General features: G+C 40.7%; 1 protein-coding gene across 1 annotated transcript in view; it reads right to left on the bottom strand.

Moving 5' to 3' along the window:
- The window catches only part of LOC139413659 (lysyl oxidase homolog 2A-like), a 72,091-nt gene extending 59,189 nt beyond the window's left edge, over positions 1-12,902 (bottom strand). The window contains exons 1-3 of the mRNA XM_071161294.1: positions 12,728-12,902; positions 10,817-11,146; positions 1,545-1,720 (exon numbers count right to left, since the gene is read on the bottom strand). Coding sequence (XP_071017395.1) covers positions 1,545-1,720; positions 10,817-11,111 — 471 coding nt within the window. The 5' untranslated portion in view covers positions 11,112-11,146; positions 12,728-12,902. The remainder of the gene's footprint in view (positions 1-1,544; positions 1,721-10,816; positions 11,147-12,727) is intronic.
- Positions 12,903-20,545: the final 7,643 nt, after the last annotated feature.

Here is a 20,545-nt window from a genome sequence, read left to right as displayed (position 1 = left end):
TCTGTTTTGTCACCAAAGCCCCATATACTACCCACCACGCAAACCTGTATGCTCTCGTTGGCTGGCTACAGATTTGTCGCCAAACCCACTGACTCCAGGTCATCTATAAGTCTTTGCTGAGGTAAAGCGCCGCCTTATCTCAGCTCACTGGTCACCATAGCAACACCCACCCATAGCACGCGCTCCAGCAGGAATATTTCACTGGTCATACCCAAAGCCAACACTTACTTTGGCCGCCTTTCCTTCCAGTTCTCTGCTGACAATGACTGGAACTAATTGCAAAAATCACTGAAGCTGGAGACTTATATCTCCCTCTCTAACTTTACGCATCAGCTGTCAGAGCAGCTTACAGATCACTAGTGGTACCTGTACACAACCAATCTGTAAATAGCACACCCAACTACCTCATCCTTATATTGTTATTTATCTTCTTGCTCTTTTGCATCCCAGTATCTCTACTTGCACATCATCATCTGCACATCTATCACTCCAGTGTTAATGCTAAATTGTAATTATTTTGCCTCTATGGCCTATTTTTGCCTTACCTCCCTACTCTTCTACATTTGCACACTGTACGTAGATCTTTCTATTGTGTTATTGACTGTACGTTTGTTTATGTGTAAATGTTTTGTTGTTTTTGTGGCACTGCTTTGCTTTATCTTGGCCAGGTTGCAGTTGTAAATGAGAACTTGTTCTCAACTGGCCTACCAGTTTAAATAAAGGGGAAATAAAAAATAAAAACCTCCCCTCTCTACCCTTCTACCTCCTGTCCTCTCTACCCTTCAACCTCCCTTCCTCTCAACCCTTCTACCTCCCTTCCTTTCTACCCTTCAACCTCCCTTCCTCTCAACCCTTCTACCTCCCTTCCTTTCTACCCTTCTTCCTCCCTACACTCGAAAAAACGGTACCAAAACAGTTATTCAGCTGTCCCAATAGGAGAACCTTTTGGTTCCAGGTTGAACCCTTTTGGGTTCCATGTAGAACCTCTGTAGAAAGTGTTCTGCATGGAACCCAAAAGGGTTCTACCTGGAACCAAAAAGGGTTCTTCAAAGAGTTACCTTATTGGAACAGCCTAAGTACCTTTATTGGTTCTAGATAGCACCTTTAAGAGTGTACCCTTCCACCTCCTGCCCTCCCGACACTTCCCACTCACTCCTTCCTTACCCTTCCACTTTCCTACCTCCCTACCCTTCCACCTCCCTCCCTGCTCTTACCCTTCCACTTCCCTTCCTGTCTCCAACAGTTTGGAGGATGGAAACTGGGTTTGACGAAAGGGTTTACCGTAAGACATTTCGACACTAGATCCCTGATATCCAGAACTCCTTTCAAACGTTAAACACATATTCTCAGCTATTGCTCCACATCTGTCTTGCATTTCTGTGAAATTGCACCGTAACAGCATCCAACAAAAGCAAAGAAGCAATCATGTATGGTGTGTGTGTGTTGTGTGTATGTGTGTTTGTGCGGCAGTGCAGCCGTGTGTACATAAGTGTGTGTGTCTGTATTTCTATGTGCTAACATGTGTGTTTATGTTTTAGGCTTACCTCCACACTGTTGGTGAAGCTACTGATGAACTTGAAGCCGGGGATGCGCCTCTGGTTACACACCACTCCCACGTCCTCAGAGTGTTTGCAGTCGGACACTCCGAAGCCATTGGACTTGCACTGAGCCAGTGTTCGCTCCCGCCCCGAACAGTGGACGTTGTCCAGCCAGATCCGACCTTTGAACAATGGGGGATGGAAACACCTCTAATGACCACACATCTAATGAACCCTCCCCAATGCCCTATATCAATTTTAAGCTTCAACAGACAACACCTTTGGGTAACACTTTGGGCCAGTCTCATTGTGAACTAAAACATACTTTCAATATACTGTATTTTCTCCATTGAAAATCCAGGACTAGGATTAATCTAGACTGAATAATGGCGCCAGAAGGGGCATGGCTGCCGTTTTACAGGCTCCTAAACAACTGAGCTATTTTGTGTGTTTTTTCGCATTGCTTGTAACTTATTTTGTACATAATGTTGCTGCTACCGTCTCTTATAACAGAAAAGAGCTTCAGGATATCAGAACAGTGATTACTCACCTCGAACTGGACAAAGATTTTTTCTTTAATGAGTCCGACGCAAAAGATTTACAGCTTCTCCGAGACCAGGCCCAAATCCCCACCATTCGCGTAAAGAAAAGACGGAAATACAGGGGGTGGAGATCGGGGTGCCTTGTGAGAATTAATCCGCGAGTGGGTAACCCGCCTCTACCATCCATTTTATTGGCCAATGTGCAATCACTGGAAAATAAACTGAACAATCTCCACTCGAGACTATCTTACCAACATGACAGTAAAAACAGTAATATCTTATGTTTCACCGAGTCGATACGGATAAGATTCAGTTGGCTGGGTTTTCCATGCATCGGCAGGACAGAACAGCTATGTCTGGTAAGACGAGGGGTGGTGTGTCTATTTGTCAATAACAGCTGGCGCTGTTAATTTTTTTATTTTATCCTTATCAGCTTGGGGACTTGATGTTGCAACCTTTTGGTTACTAGTACAACACTCTAACCACTAGGCTACCTGCCGTTAATGAGGTCTTGAGGTATCGGTCGCCTGAGGTAGAGTACATCATGACTGAGTGGGGAAGTGAGTGGCGCAGTGCTATAGGTGTAACTATAGACTCGGGTTTGATCCCAGGCTGTATCACAACCGGCCGTGATTGGGAGTCACATAGGACAGCGCACAATTGGCCCCGCATCATCTGGGCTTGGCCAGGGTGGGCTGTCATTGTAAATACAATTTGTTCTTAACCTCTTGAACCTCTGGGGGCAGTATTTCATTTCTGGATGAAAAACGTTCCCGTTTTAAACAATATATTTTGTCACGAAAAGATGCTCGACTATGCATATAGTTGACACCTTTGGAAAGAAAATACTCTGACGTTTCCAAAATGTGAGTGCCACAGAACTAATGCTACAGGCGAAACCAAGATGAAATGTCATACAAGAAGTGAGACAGATTTCGAATGCGCTGTGTTCCAATGTCTCCTTATATGGCTGTGAATGTGCAAGGAATGAGCCTACACTTTCTGTCGTTTCCCCAAGGTGTTTGCAGCATTGTGACGTATTTGTAGGCATATCATTGGAAAACTGACCATAAGAGACTACATTTACCAGGTGTCCGCTCCGTGTCCTCCGTCGAAACTATTGCGTAATCTCCAGGTGCGTGCATTTTTCCATTTTGAGTGATTTATCATCGAATAGATATGTGAAAAACACCTTGAGGATTGATTCTAAACAACGTTTGCCATGTTTCTGTCGATATTATGGAGTTCATTTGGAAAAAAGTTCACGTTGTAATGACTGAATTTTCGGGGGGTTTTCTTAGCCAAACGTGATGAACAAAACGGAGCGATTTCTCCTACACAAATAATATTTTTGGAAAAACTTCACATTTGCTATCTAACTGAGAGTCTCCTCATTGAAAACATCCGAAGTTCTTCAAAGGTAAATGATTTTATTTGAATGTTTTTCTTGTTTTTGTGAAAATGTTGCCTGCTGAATGCTAGGCTTAATGCTATGCTAGCTATCAATACTCTTACACAAATGCTTGTGTAGCTATGGTTGAAAAGCATTTTTTTTTTAATCTGAGATGACAGTGTTGTTAACAAAAGGCTAAGCTTGTGAGCAAATATATTTATTTCATTTCATTTGCGATTTTCATGAATAGTTAACGTTGCGTTATGGTAATGAGCTTGAGGCTATAATTACGCTCCCGGATATGGGATTGCTCGTCGCAACAGGTTAACTGACTTGCCTAGTTAAATAAAGGTTAAAACATTTTTAAGATAAACTGCAGACCACACTATCTACCAAGAGAGTTTTCATCTATATTTTTCGAAGCCGTCTATTTACCACCACAAACCGATGCTAGCACTAAGACCGCACTCAACGAGCTGTATAAGGCCATAAGCAAACAAGAAAATTATCATCCAGAAGCGGCGCTTCTTGTGGCCGGGGACTTTAATGCAGACAAACTTAAATTAGTTTTACCAGCATGTCACATGTGCACCAGAGGGGAAAAAAACTCTACACCACCTTTACCGCACACACAGAGACACTTACAAAGCTCTCCCTCGCCCTCCATTTGGTAAATCTGACCACAATTCTATCCTGCTGATTCATGCTTACAAGCAAAACTAAAGCAGGAAGTACCAGTGACTCGCTCAATACAGAAGTGGTCAGATGACGCGGATGCCACGCTACACAGACTAGCACAGACTGGAATATGTTCCGGGATTCATCCAATGGCATTGAGGAGTATACTACCTCAGTCACCAGCTTCATAAATAAGTGCATCGATGAAATCGTCCCCACAGTGAAGGTACGTACATTTCCCAAACAGAAGCCATGGATTACAGGCAACATCTGCACCAAGGTAAAGGTTAGAGCTGGGAGTACAGGAGGAGCGGGACAGTAATCCGGACGCTTATAAGAAATCCCGCTATGCCCTCAGACGACCCAACAAACAGGCAAAGCGTCAATACAGGACAAAGTTTCAATCCTACTACACCGGCTCTGACGCACGTCGGATGTGGCAGGGCTTGCAAACTATTACAGAATACAAAGGGAAACCCAGCCGCGAGCTGCCCAGTGACGGGAGCCTACCAGACGAGCTAAATGCCTTTTATGCTCACTTCGAGGGAAGAAACAGTGAAGCATGCACGATAACCTGTGTGATCACACTCTACGTAGCCGATGTGAGCAAGACCTTTAAACAGGTCAACATTCACAAGGCTGCAGGGCTAGACGGATTACCAGGACATGTACTCAGAGCATGCGTGGACCATTTTCATCCTCTCCTTGATCAAGTCTGTAACACCTACATGTTTCAAGCAGACCACCATAGTCCCTGTTCCTAAGAAAGCGAAGGTAACCTGCCCAAATGACTACCGCCCCGTAGCACTCACCATCATCCCGGAAACCCTAAACCCACTCCCATTTGCATAACACCCCGAAATATCCACAGATGACGCAATCTCAATCGCACTCCATATTGTCCTTTCCCACCTGGACAAAAGGAACACCTATGTGAGAATGCTGTTCATTGACTACAGCTCAGCGTTCAACACCACAGTGCCCACAAAGCTCACCACTAAGCTAAGGACCATGGGACTAAACACCTCCCTCTGCAACTGGATCCTGGACTTCCTTTCGGGACACCCCCAGGTTGTAAGGGTAGGAAACAACACATCTGCCACACTGATCCTCAACACAGGGACCCCTCAGGGGTGCGTGCTTATTCCCCTCCTGTACTCTTTGTTCACCCACGACTGCATGGCCAAGCACGACTCGAACATCATCATTAAAACCTCTTGAAGCTAGGGGGCACTATTTTTATGTTTGGAAAAATAACGTTCCCAAAGTAAACGGCCTATTTCTCCCGATCAGATGCTAGAATATGCATATAATTGACAGATTAGGATAGACAACACTCTAACGTTTCCAAAGCTGTCAAATGTTTGTCTGTGAGTTAAACAGAACTGATATTGCAGGCTAAAACCTGAGGAAAATCCAATCAGGAAGTGCCCCTGTTTTTGAAATCGCTCTGTTCTTTTGCATCCCTATTGCCCATTTAAAGGGATATCAACCAGATTCCTTTTTCTGTGGCTTCCCTAAGGTGTCAACAGTCTTTAGACAGTTTCAGGCTTTTATTTTGAAAAATGAGCGTGAAGGATCACATTGCGTAAGTGGACAGGTGGGGGCTCTCAGAGTGAGTTGGTGCACAATTTATATTTTGGGTATAAAAATCATCTTTATGGAACAAAAGGAACATTTGCTGTGTAACTGGGAGTCTCGTGAGTGAAAACATCCGAAGATCATCAAAGGTAAACAGTTAATTTGATTGCTTTTCTGATTTTCGTAACCAAGCTTCCTGATGCTAAGTGTACATAATGCTATGCTAGGCTATCGATAAACTTACACAATCGCTTGGATTGCTTTCGCTGTAAAACATCATTTCAAAATCTGAGACGACAGGGTGATTAACAAAAGGCTAAACTGTGTTTTCCTATATTGCACTTGTGATTTCATGAATATGAATATTTTCTAGTAATATTATTTGACTGTTGCGCAATGGTATTCAGCGTTGCTGATGACAATTTTCCCGGATCCGGGAGGGGTGGTTCAAAGAGATTAAGAATCCGTCCCTTTTATTTCATTTTTGCCTGAAATGACATACTCAAATCTAACTTCCTGTAGCAGGAGAAAGGCCATAGTGTATTATTCCAGCCCAGGTGCTATATACATTTTGGCCACTAGATGGCAGCAGTGTATGTACAACGTTTTAGACTGATCCAATGAAGCATTGCATTTCTGCTCAAATGTTGTATCAAGACTGCATAAATATGCCAAATTTGTTTATTAATAGCTTTTTATGTTAAAAATTGTGCACTCTCCTCAAACAATAGCATGGTATTCTTTCACTGTAATAGCTACTATAAATTGGAAAGTGCAGTTAGATTAACAAGAATTTAAGCTTTCTGACAATATCAGATATGTCTATGTCCTGGTAAATTTTCTTGTTACATACAACCTCATGCTAATCGCATTAGCCTACGTTAGCTCAACCGTCCCTAGGAAGGGACACTGATCTCGAAGAAGTTTTTAAGTTTGCTGACAACACAACAGTGGTAGGCCTGATCACTGACAACGATGAGACAGCCTATAGGGAGGAGGTCAGAGACCTGGCAGTGTGGTGCCAGGACAACAACCTCTCCCTCAACGTGAACAAGACAAAGGAGATAATCGTGGACTACAGGAAAAGGAGGGCCGAACATGCCTCCATTCACATCGACAGGGCTGTAGTGGAGCTGGTCGAGAGTTTCAAGTTCCTTGGTGTCCACATCACCAACAAACTATCATGGTCCAAACACACCAAGACAGTCGTGAAGAGGGCACGACAACTCCTTTTCTCCCACAGGAGACTGAAAAGATTTGGCATGGGTCCCCAGATCCTCAAAAAGATCTACAGATGCACCATGGAGAGCATCCTGATCGGTTGCATCACCGCCTGGTATGGCAACTGCTCGGCATCCAACCGTAAGGTGCTACAGAGGGTAGTGCGTATGGCCCAGTACATCTCTGTGGCCAAGCTTCCTTCCATCCAGGACCTATATACTAGGCGGTGTCAGAGGAAGGCACAAAAAATTGTCAAAGACTCCAGTCACCAAAGTCATAGACTGTTCTCTCTGCTACCGCATGGCAAACGGTACCAGAGTGCCAAGTCTAGGTCCAAAAGGCTCCTTAACAGCTTCTACACTCCTTAACAGCTTCCTGGTTGGATCCGCGCTGTGTTAAGAAGCAGTGCGGCTTGGTTGGGTTGTGTATCGGAGGATGCATGACTTTCAACCTTCGTCCCTCCCGAGCCCGTACGGGAGTTGCAGCAATGAGAAAAAGATAGTAGCTACTAAACAATTGGATACCACGAAATTGGGGAGAAAATGGGATTTAAAAAAAAAAAAAAATTGAAAAGATTGGCCTGACCCTGACTATTTACATTGACCCCGCCCTTTGATTTTACACTGCCGGTACCCACTGTATATAGCCTTGGTATTATTATTTTATTGTGTTACTTTTTATAGAATTTTTTACTTTAGTTTTTTAGTAAATATTTTGGTTACTCTATTTCTTGACCTGCATTGTTGATTAAGGGCTTGTAAGTAAGCATTTCACAGTAAGGTTGTATTCTGCACATGTGACAAATAACATTTCATTTGATTTGATTGGAATCTGGGTCCAGGACCTTAATAAAGTGGGCATGAGATTGCTCAAATCCATTTTTAAAGATTTTAAAATGCCCAGTGCAGTCAAAAATGTGATTTTCCTGTGTGTTATATATATTTCCACACTATTAGGTTGAAATAATACTGTGAAATTGTAAAAAGTATGATAATGCCGTTAAAGTGTAAGAGCTGTTTGAAAAGCCAGCCTGAAAGTTTGTTAATAGCCCAATAATAAAGAGAGTTCCAAACCTTCCAGCCAATAACAGCTAGTTATTGGCTCCCTTCTTAGACAACTCCCAGACAGTCCACTCCCTACTTAGACCACTCCCAGACAGTCCAAGCAAAATCTTGCTTGAGAAATTGCTCTTTGCTAAAAATATATTTTTGTTTCTTTTGACCATTTTATTTGAAAACAATCACAGTAAGGTACTTACAGTTTTTCTCAATTGCTAAAACACAATTTCTGAAACCTTGCTCCATTTCCTGAAAACATTAAACACAAAACCTCATCTTCAAGCACTATTTACATAACCTCTGACTCCTCTTGCAAAATGAAACATTCGCCTCAAAACAGTTTTACCTGTGTTCAAAATCAAACACTGCTCTCAAATCATAAACAAAGTGATCAATATGATATACACTCTCAAGCAGTCAGTAAACAATACACCGAAAAATAGAAAACACATTGTTCAAAACATACAATTCTCAGGGAGGAGTACATTTTTAATCTAAAAAAATATGTTCTATCACAGTCGCTCAAAATGGATCAGAAATTACTACTCTGCTTTGCTCTTTGCAATTTTGTTTTTTGTTCTTCCTCCTCCTTGTACCCCTTTGTCTGTGATACTCTAATTCTTGTTCTTTCTTGATATGAACCTGCAACCAGTCAAAATCGATTGAGCAGTCAGTACTGTTAATAAATAGAAAGCACAATGTTCAGGGCCATACAATTTGTCCATTGTACAGTATACAGCCTACAATGCACTGCACTACAGTATCCATTCTCAGACTTTCTCCTTCCCACCTTCAACAACCTGTTTGCTCTCTGAACTGGCTTATATTGGTTGTGTCACATCATTTCAAACAGGTTAAATCAATTTTGAGTGGTTGTGTTCAATCAATGACATATGTTCTCTATTTGTATTTGATTGTTGCCACTTGTGTTTACCAGTATGGATGACATGTGCATTAGAGTGCAGAAAGTGATTTGAGAATGAGAATGTGTTTAGAGTTTTGCTGAAAAGTATAAGTGAGATCTGAAAATTGTGTTTTACCATGTGAAATGGTTTAAGGTATTGACAACAGACTGCATAATTAGCTAAATGAGTCCAGGCAACTGAGAACTTTGTTCAGCCAATGGGTTATAGTGTTTTAGCAATTGAGAAAAACTGTAATTGTTACCCCAAAATGATTTGATATTGAGATAAAAACGTCTGCGTTGGACCTTTAACTTATATCATGACAGTTCATGACAACTCACCTTTTCACAAATTTGACCATTTCATGCAAGATATGTGTTACAGAATTTAAGTTGCCATCACCTGTGAAAAAATGTGTATGGCTCTTTAGACTAATATAAATGGTCTATTCAATCACAACAGACCTTTACAACCACATTACATTGTTGGAATCCAATCCAACTACATGGTGGGGATCATCAGTCAGTCTGCTCTCCAACTATGTGTTCCAGAACAGTCTGAATCAGTGGTGTGGGATGAGGGAAACCAAACGCAGCACATTGATCATGGAAATACAGAATAGGCCTCAGGCCCTTTCTGTAATTAGTCTATAACCCAGACACTGCAGAAGCTGAATATGAGCCACAACAATAAATGTTACTTCTTAGCTAATACTTACAACATGACTTCAGGGGCTGCAGGTACCCTAGTGGTTAGAGTGTTGGGCCAGTAACCGAAAGGTTGCTGGATCAAATCCCAAAGGTAAGGCTGTCATTCTGCCCCTGAACAAGGCAGTTAACCCACTGTTCCCAAGTAGGCTGTCATTGTAAATAAGAATTTGTTCTTAACAGATTTGCCTAGTTAAATCAATCATATCTATACATCCTTTCCTGTCAGGAAACACCCAGAAAATAACATTTTGATAACTCAGCATTTTGTCATTATAAATGTTGCATAAAGAAATTGCTCTGGGGACGTTGGGCGGATATTCACACCTATTCCTATGTTACCTATACTGGCTATGACAAAAGCCTAGCTTTCCCAACTCTCCAGTCTACATAGTTCAAGATCAAGAAACCCTTTGGGCTGCACATGCAGTGAACATTATATAACTTCTATCTCAGCAACTCAAAACAGAGTCATATGTTCCATGAAAATCCCATAACGAATGCAGCACGTTTCCCCTGTCTGGGACCGTAATCCCTCAAAAAAACACTGTTTTACCCATTGAAGTCTAGCTAGCTGATACACACCAATCAAACTTTGTGTGGGGAAAATTACTGGAAAATGGAAACACTAAACCAGACACATAGACATAATCTCATCATCCCCCTTGTTTTGTAAGAATATCTCTGGTATTGTCATGTGTCTAATGACTTTCCCAACTCCAGAAATCTGATTGAAGGTTGCCAATGGAACAGTATTGAGATGTATGGAGCTCTGGCTTCTCTCTACAAAAGCCAGATGAAAGATGTTATTAACCCAACCTCCCATCGTCAAAGACTCATGTGTTCCCATTGAGACATATCTTCGTTAATCCTAATCATAGTCCCTGCAAAGAGGGACATACTATATCTCATCTTTCTAATTTACCTGGGTAATAGAAAAAGTCTCTCTGGAATACGTTACAAGAATGATGATCATTCTAATTCCAAATATTAGACCACTCCATGCTACAATATGCTAGACCCAATTCTTGTTGCAGTCTGTCATTGATTCTCAAAGGAAACAAATGTATATTTTCATATATTTCACTGAACTATCCCGTTAATTAAGTCTTAATGGTCAAAGTGGATTTCCAATTACAACATGTTACTGAACTATCCCTTTAATTAAGCCCCTACTCTTCTGTGTTCCTTACCTTCTCCCTTGCCGTACTTGGAGGACGGGGACCAGGACACGGCCTCCACGTAGCCCAGCTCTCTGCACAATATGTTGGCCGCATGGATAGAGAAGTCGTCGTCGCACACCGTGCCCCACTCGCCATTGTAGTAGACCTCCACCCGGCCCTCGTAGTGCTTGCGTTTGTCCCCTGCCAGACGCAGCTGGATGATGGGGGTGCCAGGGGGAAGCTCGGTGTCCGACTGGGCCTGGCATGGTGCCCACACACAGAGTAGCATGGCTAGGCGACACAGGAGAGGGCACCAAGACGGCATGGTTCGGAAAGGGCAGGGAACTCACTGTATGTAAACTGGAAGAGGCAGACACGGACCAGAATGACCAATGAATGACTGAAATAAGCAAGGTAATGTATTTAGGCACCTTGAAGACTGTATTGTGCTATGAGTTGCTGAAATGAATGGAATCATATTTGAATTCAAAGTTGAGTGTGAAGGGATATTCATGTATGAAAAGTTTATTTTATTTTTTACATGTTTTAACGATTGAGGGGCATCTGAACCGATTGAATATATGATACCAACAGAAAACAAAAGCTTATTCAATGGACCAGCTACAGCTTGTGTGGTGAGTGGTTTGAGTCACAAGGTCAGCATGTTTGTTGCATTTCATCAGCCAGAAATAAGTCTTCTTATGTTTTGACATTATCCTCAGCCTCACGGGCTTCTCAGACAACCTAGACTTCACCACAATTCCAGGGTGGACTGAGGATTGGGTATGGTGGTAACAAAACAGATTTATCTTGCGGAGAGCAAGGAGATATTGCAGTTTGAGAGAGAGAGAGAGAGAGAGAGAGAGAGAGAGAGAGAGAGAGAGAGAGAGAGAGAGAGAGAGAGAGATGATTGGATTGATGGATTGATGGATGGATAGATGGCTAGATGGATGGGAAGACGTCACCATCCAGCTCAAACATTTTAGACCCCAAAAACCGATTGCTCCCTAATTATTATGCTAATGTAACTGTGTTGCTTCACCATTTACTGAGAGAGGTTTGTGTTAAGGTCGTCAGCAGCGCAGATAGTGGTTTCTCCTGTTGCTCAGCTGAAGGAATGGCATGCCCCAGACAGGTACTCAACTTTGTAGGCCTAATGCGTTTCACATGTGGGCTCATGCTATGTTCTACATGCTCCTATCTTTTCATCTCTAGCTGGGCCAGAGCTCATACTACCCCTCAGGGCTGTGGAACCAGATAAAGGGAATTTTTGCTTTATCTCTCTTTTCAGCCAGGCCATGAAAGTGTCAACGGTGAGTGGTCTTTGAGGGGGGAGAGGGGACAGCCCTGCACCTTGTAAGCCCCAGCCAGGGGCAACTTTTCCTGTCAATGTCATGGTGATTACAAAATTTAGGGTTGGGGGAAAAGTTCAAAATAATCCCCCTTAATACTCATGAATATCATTATTTCCCCTTCATATTATATATAACCAGGACGTTTCTTATATCGAAACATATTAAAAGGGATTTGTCTGCACTTTTTCAACATTTCTGACTGGCTTTCAATCTTTCCCTGACCTAGAAAACTAAACTCCACTCCATGGTGAATCTGTGTGCAACTACAATGTGGCTCTGAATTCAGATTCAAAAACTGCAATCACTTCAGCAGCAGTAAAACAATGAGCTTGATTGCTTGATTGCTTTATATATTGCAGCTAACTAGTTAACTATAAATATGAAATACACTAGCTACGGGAATAATGGAACATAATTTCCTTCAATTAGCATTCCTTTAGTCGAAGTTACTGCTATTCAGAACAACCATATAGCCTGATCAAACATCATGTTGACGATTATAATGCGCGTATAGGCTATTCACGATCGTTATTTAATGTAAATGTAAATATAATAACTATAACATGCATACAAATGACCCACTTACTTGAAGAAAATCAGAAGACCCCCTCGCGCCAAAAGGAGCAGCGTTTCAATCGAATGTCTAGGCTGCAGCAGTGATTTTAACACTTTATTGAGTATGTTTTCCAGAGTATGTTTTCCAGCCTCCCACCTCTACCTCAGCAGGTCGGCCTCAGTCCTATAACCACCTTCAATCCAGTGATTCCTCGAAACGTCCTCCTCCTCCCGTAATAGGCCTATCAATGGAAGGAGAGTCCTGCAGTCATGACGTCTTCGGGCATCCTTCCTTCCCGGTGTCCACAGGAGGATTACGAAAGCAGCTACATTTGACTTGTTTTAGGGACTATTATGATACATTTTGCCTGTTGCTAGGGGAAGAAAACAACATTTCCACCAAAACAAATAGCCTAAATTATTTTTCAATAAAGGTTTGCTATATAGATCCCCTCAAATTTACATTAGATTGCACCAGCTACAACCCAATACTAGAGACTAGCCTAAACTACCATCACAACCATTCTAATATTAGAAGACTCCAAACTCTTTCAACAACAAAACATTTCAAGAAGTGTGAACAAACTCCTGTGAACAATAATGTTTCAAAATGACAAGTGAATGTAACTCTATTCTGGGAAGACTGTAATGGAAGTTTTCAACATATTCAACGTCAATGTTAAGTAAAGTCAAAATGGTTGCGATAGATACCCCCTCACTCTGACCTGGTTGAGTTTCTACAGTATCTGACTCTAATTATTCTGGCATGTAGTTAAACTAGGCATAAGTCCTATCAGTAGGCCTACCTTTAAATGCACCCTTCCTTGAGATAATCACTGTTTTCCACTTCAGTGCTTCAACCGGCACTGTATTTTTTAAATACTTAACACAAAAATACTTTCCCAATCAATGTCATTTGAGTCTCTCTGCACACTTCAAAGTTGGGTTAGGAGTTCAAAAGAGATGTCCTTATCATTACAATATTATTGCACACCCAGAACATTCCATGCCCTCATTTATTTATGGTATTTTGGTCAGTTGTAGGTGGCCCCACTTAGAAGGTAAAGTGCATGCAATTTAATTAGAGGTGCACAAACAACATTTCTCAAGCATCTTCAAGAATAGAAATGGAAAAACTTCAGTGAGTTGATCTGGAGATGTTCTAGTTATGATTCCAGGCCACCAAGGTAAGGACCCAACTAATGATGAAAACATATTAAATGTATTGTCTGATTCTAGTAAAGTAACAAAGTAAGGAGAGATATCCGCATAATAGAGATAAGGACTTTATCTAGCGCAATTATTATCACAATCTCTACCTAGATAGAGCACAACCTACAAATAATATTATAGGCTACAGTAATTATTATAGTAAAGAAATACTATTAAAGGGTAAAACAGGTGCTTATGCAAACATGAACGTTTGTTTCACTAGACTGTGACCACGTTTATTGATACAACATTGAGAAGGCAACAGTCTTTATTATCAGGCTCAGGCTAAGACACAGATGCAGATACAGGAGGCGGATAAAGTCAGACCTGGAAAGACTAGGAGAAACTAGAGCACAGGAAACACGGGAACACCCCGATAGGACTTGACAGGACAAGACGAACTCGCAACAAACAGAAAACGCAGGTATAAATACACAGGGGATAATGAAGGGAGATGGGAGACACCTGGTGGGGGGTCAAGACAAGTACAAAGACAGGTGAAACAGATCAGGGTGTGACACTTTATCATTGACCTTGGATCCGAGATACAAATAATTGACAAACATGAGAAGAGAACAAGAAACACAGAAACTGCAACAAAAAAAATACGAATTAGAAATGTAAATATAAATGTCATAGAAAAGGTATTCCATATTCCCAAATGATCCCCATCAACATGTTTCCAGATGTTGATGATTTTATTGTGCTTCATTGTATTTTCCTTCAAATGTTGTGTTTTATGACCATCATAAGACCTTCTGTATTATTGTTTTAGTTGACTGTAACATACTGTATTCTGGATGTCTTTGGTTACAGGCTCAATAAGTGTCTCGGAGGAGAGAGAGAGAAAGAGAACAGGGGCACTGTCTCTAAAATGAATCTCTCTGGGAACATGAAACCAACACAAAAGCTAAAAGGTGGGAGGAAAGAAAGAAAGAGAAAGAAAGAAAGAAAGAAAGAAAGAAAGAAAGAAAGAAAGAAAGAGAGAGAAAGTGTGTGTGTTTCCGAGCGAGCGTGTGCGTGTGTTTTTGTACACTGTTTTGTACAGCCAAAATGTATGTGAGCTTGCACATTATCATTAGACAGCATGCATTACAGACTGAAGGTCTCTGTGGTGTTGAAGCCCAATGCAGCAGGAAACCAGACTCACCTGTTCCCAGCTGTGTCCATGAAGAGTGACCAGTCTATGGGACGACCAGACGTATTCAGAAAGGGAGCCGGTTCTACTGAACAAAGGTATGAGTTCTGTATTTTATGTAAAATATGCCCATATGAAGTTCATGAACGTGCAGGTTTGGGGAGTAACTGATTACATGTAATCTGATTACCAAAAAAAACAGCTAAAATGTTGTAATCAGATTACAGATACTTTTGAAAAACTAGATGATTACTTATTGGATTACTTTTAAATTCAGAAAGGATGATTGCGGAAAAATACATTATGTCACTTTTCTGTATTCTTAATGTTATTCAATTCGGGATTGAAAAAAGTTGCAAGTTTAAATTTGAGTGAGTCTGACCACAAGTCTGAGACTACTATGTTGACACACCAAAAGCGTTTGATGGATCCTTTTTGTCTTCTTCTAAGAAAGTAATCCAAAAGTAATCAGATTGAGTTACTGAGTTTGGGTAATCCAAAAGTTATATTACTGATTACAATTTTGGACAGGTACACTACCGTTCAAAGGTTTGGGGTCACTTAGAAATGCCCTTGTTTTGCTCAGTTGTGCACCGGGGCCTCCCACTCCTCTTTCTATTCTGGTTAGAGCTAGTTTGCGCTGTTCTGTGAAGGGAGTAGTACACAGGGTTGTACGAGATCTTCAGTTTCTTGGCAATTTCTGGCATGGAATAGCCTTTATTTCTCAGAACAAGAATTGACTGACGAGTTTCAGAAGAAAGTCCCTTGTTTCTGGACATTTGAGCCTGTAATCGAACCCATAAATGCTGATGCTCCAGATACTCAACTAGTCTAAAGAAGGACAACTTTATTGCTTCTTTAATCAGCGCAACAGTTTTCAGCTGTGCTAACATCATTGCAAAATGGTTTTCTAATGATCAATTAGCCTTTTAAAATTATAAACTTGGATTAGCTAACACAACGTGCCATTGGAACACAGAAGTGATGGTTGCTAATAATGGGCCTCTGTGCGCCTATGTAGATATTCCATAATAAATCTGCAGTTTCCAGCTACAATAGTCATTTACAACATTAACAATGTCTACACTGTATTTCTGATCAATTTTATGTTATTTTAATGGACAAAAGTGACCACAAACTTTTGAACGGTTGTGTAACTAGTAACTGTAACGGATTAAATTTAGAAAGTAACTTACCCAACCCTGTGTGCATGTGTGTGCGAGTATGTGTGTGTTTTTGTGTGTACAGCGTAGTCTACAGTTCAATAAATCAATCAATCAAATGTATTGATAAAGCCCTTCTTACATCAGCTGATGTCACAAAGTGCTGTACAGAAACCCAGCCTAAAACCCCAAACAGCAAGCAATTCAGGTGTAGAATCACGTTGTATATGTACAGTTCCGTTGTATATGACATCATCAACATTAGACAGCATCAATTAAAGACTCAAGGTCTGTCTCTGTTGAGTTGAAGCCCAATCCAGCAGGAAAGACCAGATTCACCTTTTCCCAGCTGTGTGTCCATGAAGAGTGACCAGTCTATGTCCCCCACTATATGTATTCAGAAAGGGAGACGGTTCTACTGGACAAAGGTACGAGAGCTCTATTACACAGGTAGGCCATCCAGAAATAACTTACACAAAATACTGAACATTTCCAATTTCTACTTTTTATTTAGACTGAATGGGTATAACCTTACAGAGAGTTGTTGTGCTTTTCTGGCCTCGACTCTCAGCTCAAACTCCTCACAAATGAGAGAGCTGAACCTGAGTGACAACAACCTGCAGGATTCAGGAGTAAAGCTGCTCTCTGCTGGACTGGAGAGTCCACACTGTAAATTGGAGACACTAAGGTCAGTATTCATGTATTTTTTAAACAAATGAGTATAGTTCAACGTGTTTATATAGGCCAATACAAACCTAATATATTTGGTCATGAGAATTGAGCTTCACTGCTCCCAATCTACATAATGATAGAAGAATCCAACCTAAAAAAGAATCAGCATCCTTGTCATGTTTGTTATAGGAAGAGGTGTATGAACTCAAATCAATGTACAATAAACCACTCATTTGCTTTTGTAAAATGTTCATTGTGATTGTTCAGCTGACACAAAAAAAAGATAGCTGCCATACTCCCTCTCGAGATTTTAGCACTGTGTGTATAAAATAATGTAGTGTTACTGTTGTTACTGTTCATTATCTATCCTGTTGCCTAGTCACTTTATCCCTACCTATATGTACATAGGTACCTAAATTACTTCGTACCCCTGCACATTGACTCGGTACTGGCACCCCCTGTATAAAGCCAAGTTTACGTTACTCATTGTGTATTTATTCATTGTGTCATCATTTGTATATTTTTCAAATATTTCGCTTTTTTTCTCTCTGCATTGTTGTGAAGGAAGGAAGCATTTTACTGTTAGTCTAATGTGATTTGATATGCTACATGTACAAATCATGATACACTCTCCACAGGCTGTCAGGCTGCCTGGTCACAGAAGAAGGCTGTGACCAAATCCCTCCCATCTGAGAGAACTGGACCTGAGCTACAACCACCCAGGAGACTCATGATTAAAGCTGATCTCTGCAGGACTGGAGGATGGAAAACTGGAAAAACTCAAGTATGTTGAGGGTTTGTGTCAATCTGTTTTTTCATGTTACACACAGGTAGACCATGTGTGTGTGTGTGTGTGTGTGTGTGTGTGTGTGTGTGTGTGTGTGTGTGTGTGTGTGTGTGTGTGTGTGTGTAGGCAACTGTGGGAAGCACAACTCATAATAATGTCTGGAATGGAGCGAAAGGAATGGCATCAAACCATGTGTTAGATGGATTTGATACCATTCCACTTATTCCGATCCAGCCATTACCATGAGCCCATCTTCCCCAATTAAGGTGCCACCAACCTCGTGTGTGTGTGTGTGTGTGTGTGTGTATGTGTGTGTATGTATGTGTGTGTGTGTGTGTGTGTGTGTGTGTGTGTGTGTGTGTGTGTGTGTGTGTGTGTGTGTGTGTGTGTGTGTGTGTGTGTGTGTGTGTGTGTGTGTGTGTGTGTGTGTGTGTGTGACTATCATTTGTTTTTATACAGGACAATGACCCAACACACCTCCAGGTTGTGTAAGGGCTATTTCACCAAGAAGGACAGTGATGGAGAGCTGCATCAGATGACCTGGCCTCCACAATCGCCGACAACCCAATTGAGATTCTTTGGGATGAGCTGGACCGCAGAGTGAAGGAAAAGCAGCCAACAAATGCGCAACATATCTGATAACTCCTTCAAAACGGTTGGAAAAGCATTCCAGGTGAAGCTGGTTGAGTTAATGCCAAGAATTTGCTGTCATCAAGGAAAAGGGTGGCTGCTTTGAAGAATCTAAAATATATCATATATTTTGATTTGTTTAACACTTTTTTGGTTACTACATGATTCCATATGTGTTATTTCATAGTTTGGATGTCTTCACTATTATTCTACAATGCAGGAAATAGTCAAAATAAAGAAAAACCCTTGAATGAGTAGGTGTGTCCAAAACTTTGACTGATACTGTATATATAACAATATTTTGTTTTAAATAATAATTTCATACTTCAATGGCATTTTGATGGACGATTCTGAACGTGTTATGACACTGTTGAAGTTGACTATCACTGAGTGTTATTGAAGCAAGACCCAGAAATGATTTGGCATTGAGATAAAAATGGCTCCATTGGACCTTTAAGCTTAAGGCACAATGTCTGCTGTGCAGTGCGCTACATAGTTCACAGTAGAACATTAATCATGATAACCTTTATTCAGGGAATGCCTTCTACACACAATATACAGTATATCAGAAACTATAATAAAATCACTTTTCTGTTACTCTGTCCTCTACAAATACTGCCATTAAAATAAAATTATATTATTTTCATACAATATAAAATGTACACATTAAGGCAGCTATAGACATTTAAAAACAGCTTTAAACAGCCTTTGATTTGGCAAAATAATAACATTTGGCAGTGGATTGTACTGTACTGATGATGATGATGATGATGATGATGTTGATCCATGAAATAGGTACGATAAGGCAAAGACTCCCAAACGATGACCCTGGTAGGACCTCATCTGGGCTTCTCCAACTTCCATGTCCACATACTATATAGGTCCTTGTAGTCCTAAAGGGTAGTTTGGAACTGGCCATATATATTGTTATAACATTAGGCAAACAGTTGTTATGCTGGGCAACCAGTTAGCTTTTTGATAGCTCTGAGAACATATATCTAAACAAGCATCCACACCTGCATTGAAACAGTTTACAGATCCATCATAATCTCTAATAATGACTGGTATTGAGCCTGGAACACTATCACAGTGATAGGTTTTGAGGGGGAACATTTGGCAACCCAAGTATTATGGTGATGATGGAAAACATTTGTCTTGTTTTCCCAAGGCCTAGAGAGAAACTTAACTGTGGCTGCGCTGCAGAGAGCCAATCAATGTAACCACAGCTCCCTACGCTGTGTCTAGCTAAAATAAAGAAGAAAAAACAACATGGCAGTTTCAACCCATTCTTAAAGAGAGTGAAACTAAAATGATAACAGAGTATGTCATTACTCCACTGATAGATTTGTTAGGCTGTTCGTGTAATACTATGTGCTGTGATGAGGTCAGAGAATAGTGCTCTTTAGTTATAGGCTACATGGGCTAAGCGGTAAAACACAAGGAAAATTGATTGAAGCCTAAATATTGTCTATATATTGTCCCATGATCAAAAACAAACATGTGATTTATACTAGCATACCTCTAAAAGCATTGCCCTACCTAAATAATGGGAGCAAACAAACATACAAAACAACAGAAGATCAAACAAGATGAGACAGAAATGTAATATAATCAACAACAACAACAAACTAGAATAGCAGCAGGATGATTGTGTAAAGTGTAAACCTGTTGAACACAAGTAAATACAGTTGGTGGATCTCTTTTTGTATCAAAATAATTTCCCTCACACCCTATCTGGAACACACGTCTCCTCTGACAACACTGATAATCCATGATGGGGCACACACTTTACAAACACACCGTACACACAGTACGCAACACAACAGGTACTAGCTACTAGTTCCTTCACATAGTTTCACTTACAATAAGTAGAAATCAACAGAAAGGTCCATACCTTAACTTGACCTTCATTTACCAAATTTATCCAAAAGTTCAGATTTGGCCCTACATGCGCATCAAAGTTGCACATTGAACAAGACAAATTGCCACGTCAATACTTAATTGGTTAAAATAAAAGATTAACAGCGAAACAGCAATGAGTGTATATATATATATATATATATATATATATATATATATATATATATATATATATACATTTATACAGTGGGGCAAAAAAGTATTTAGTCAGCCACCAATTGTGCATGTTCTCCCACTTAAAAATATGAGAAAGGCCTGTAATTTTCATCATAGGTACACTTCAACTATGACAGACAAAATGAAAAAAAAAAAATCCAGAAAATCACA

The sequence above is a fragment of the Oncorhynchus clarkii genome, chromosome 7, assembly GCF_045791955.1.
Source record: "Oncorhynchus clarkii lewisi isolate Uvic-CL-2024 chromosome 7, UVic_Ocla_1.0, whole genome shotgun sequence".
NCBI classification, from domain to species: Eukaryota; Metazoa; Chordata; class Actinopteri; order Salmoniformes; family Salmonidae; genus Oncorhynchus; species Oncorhynchus clarkii.
This window is presented reverse-complemented; position numbering and strand designations above follow the sequence as displayed.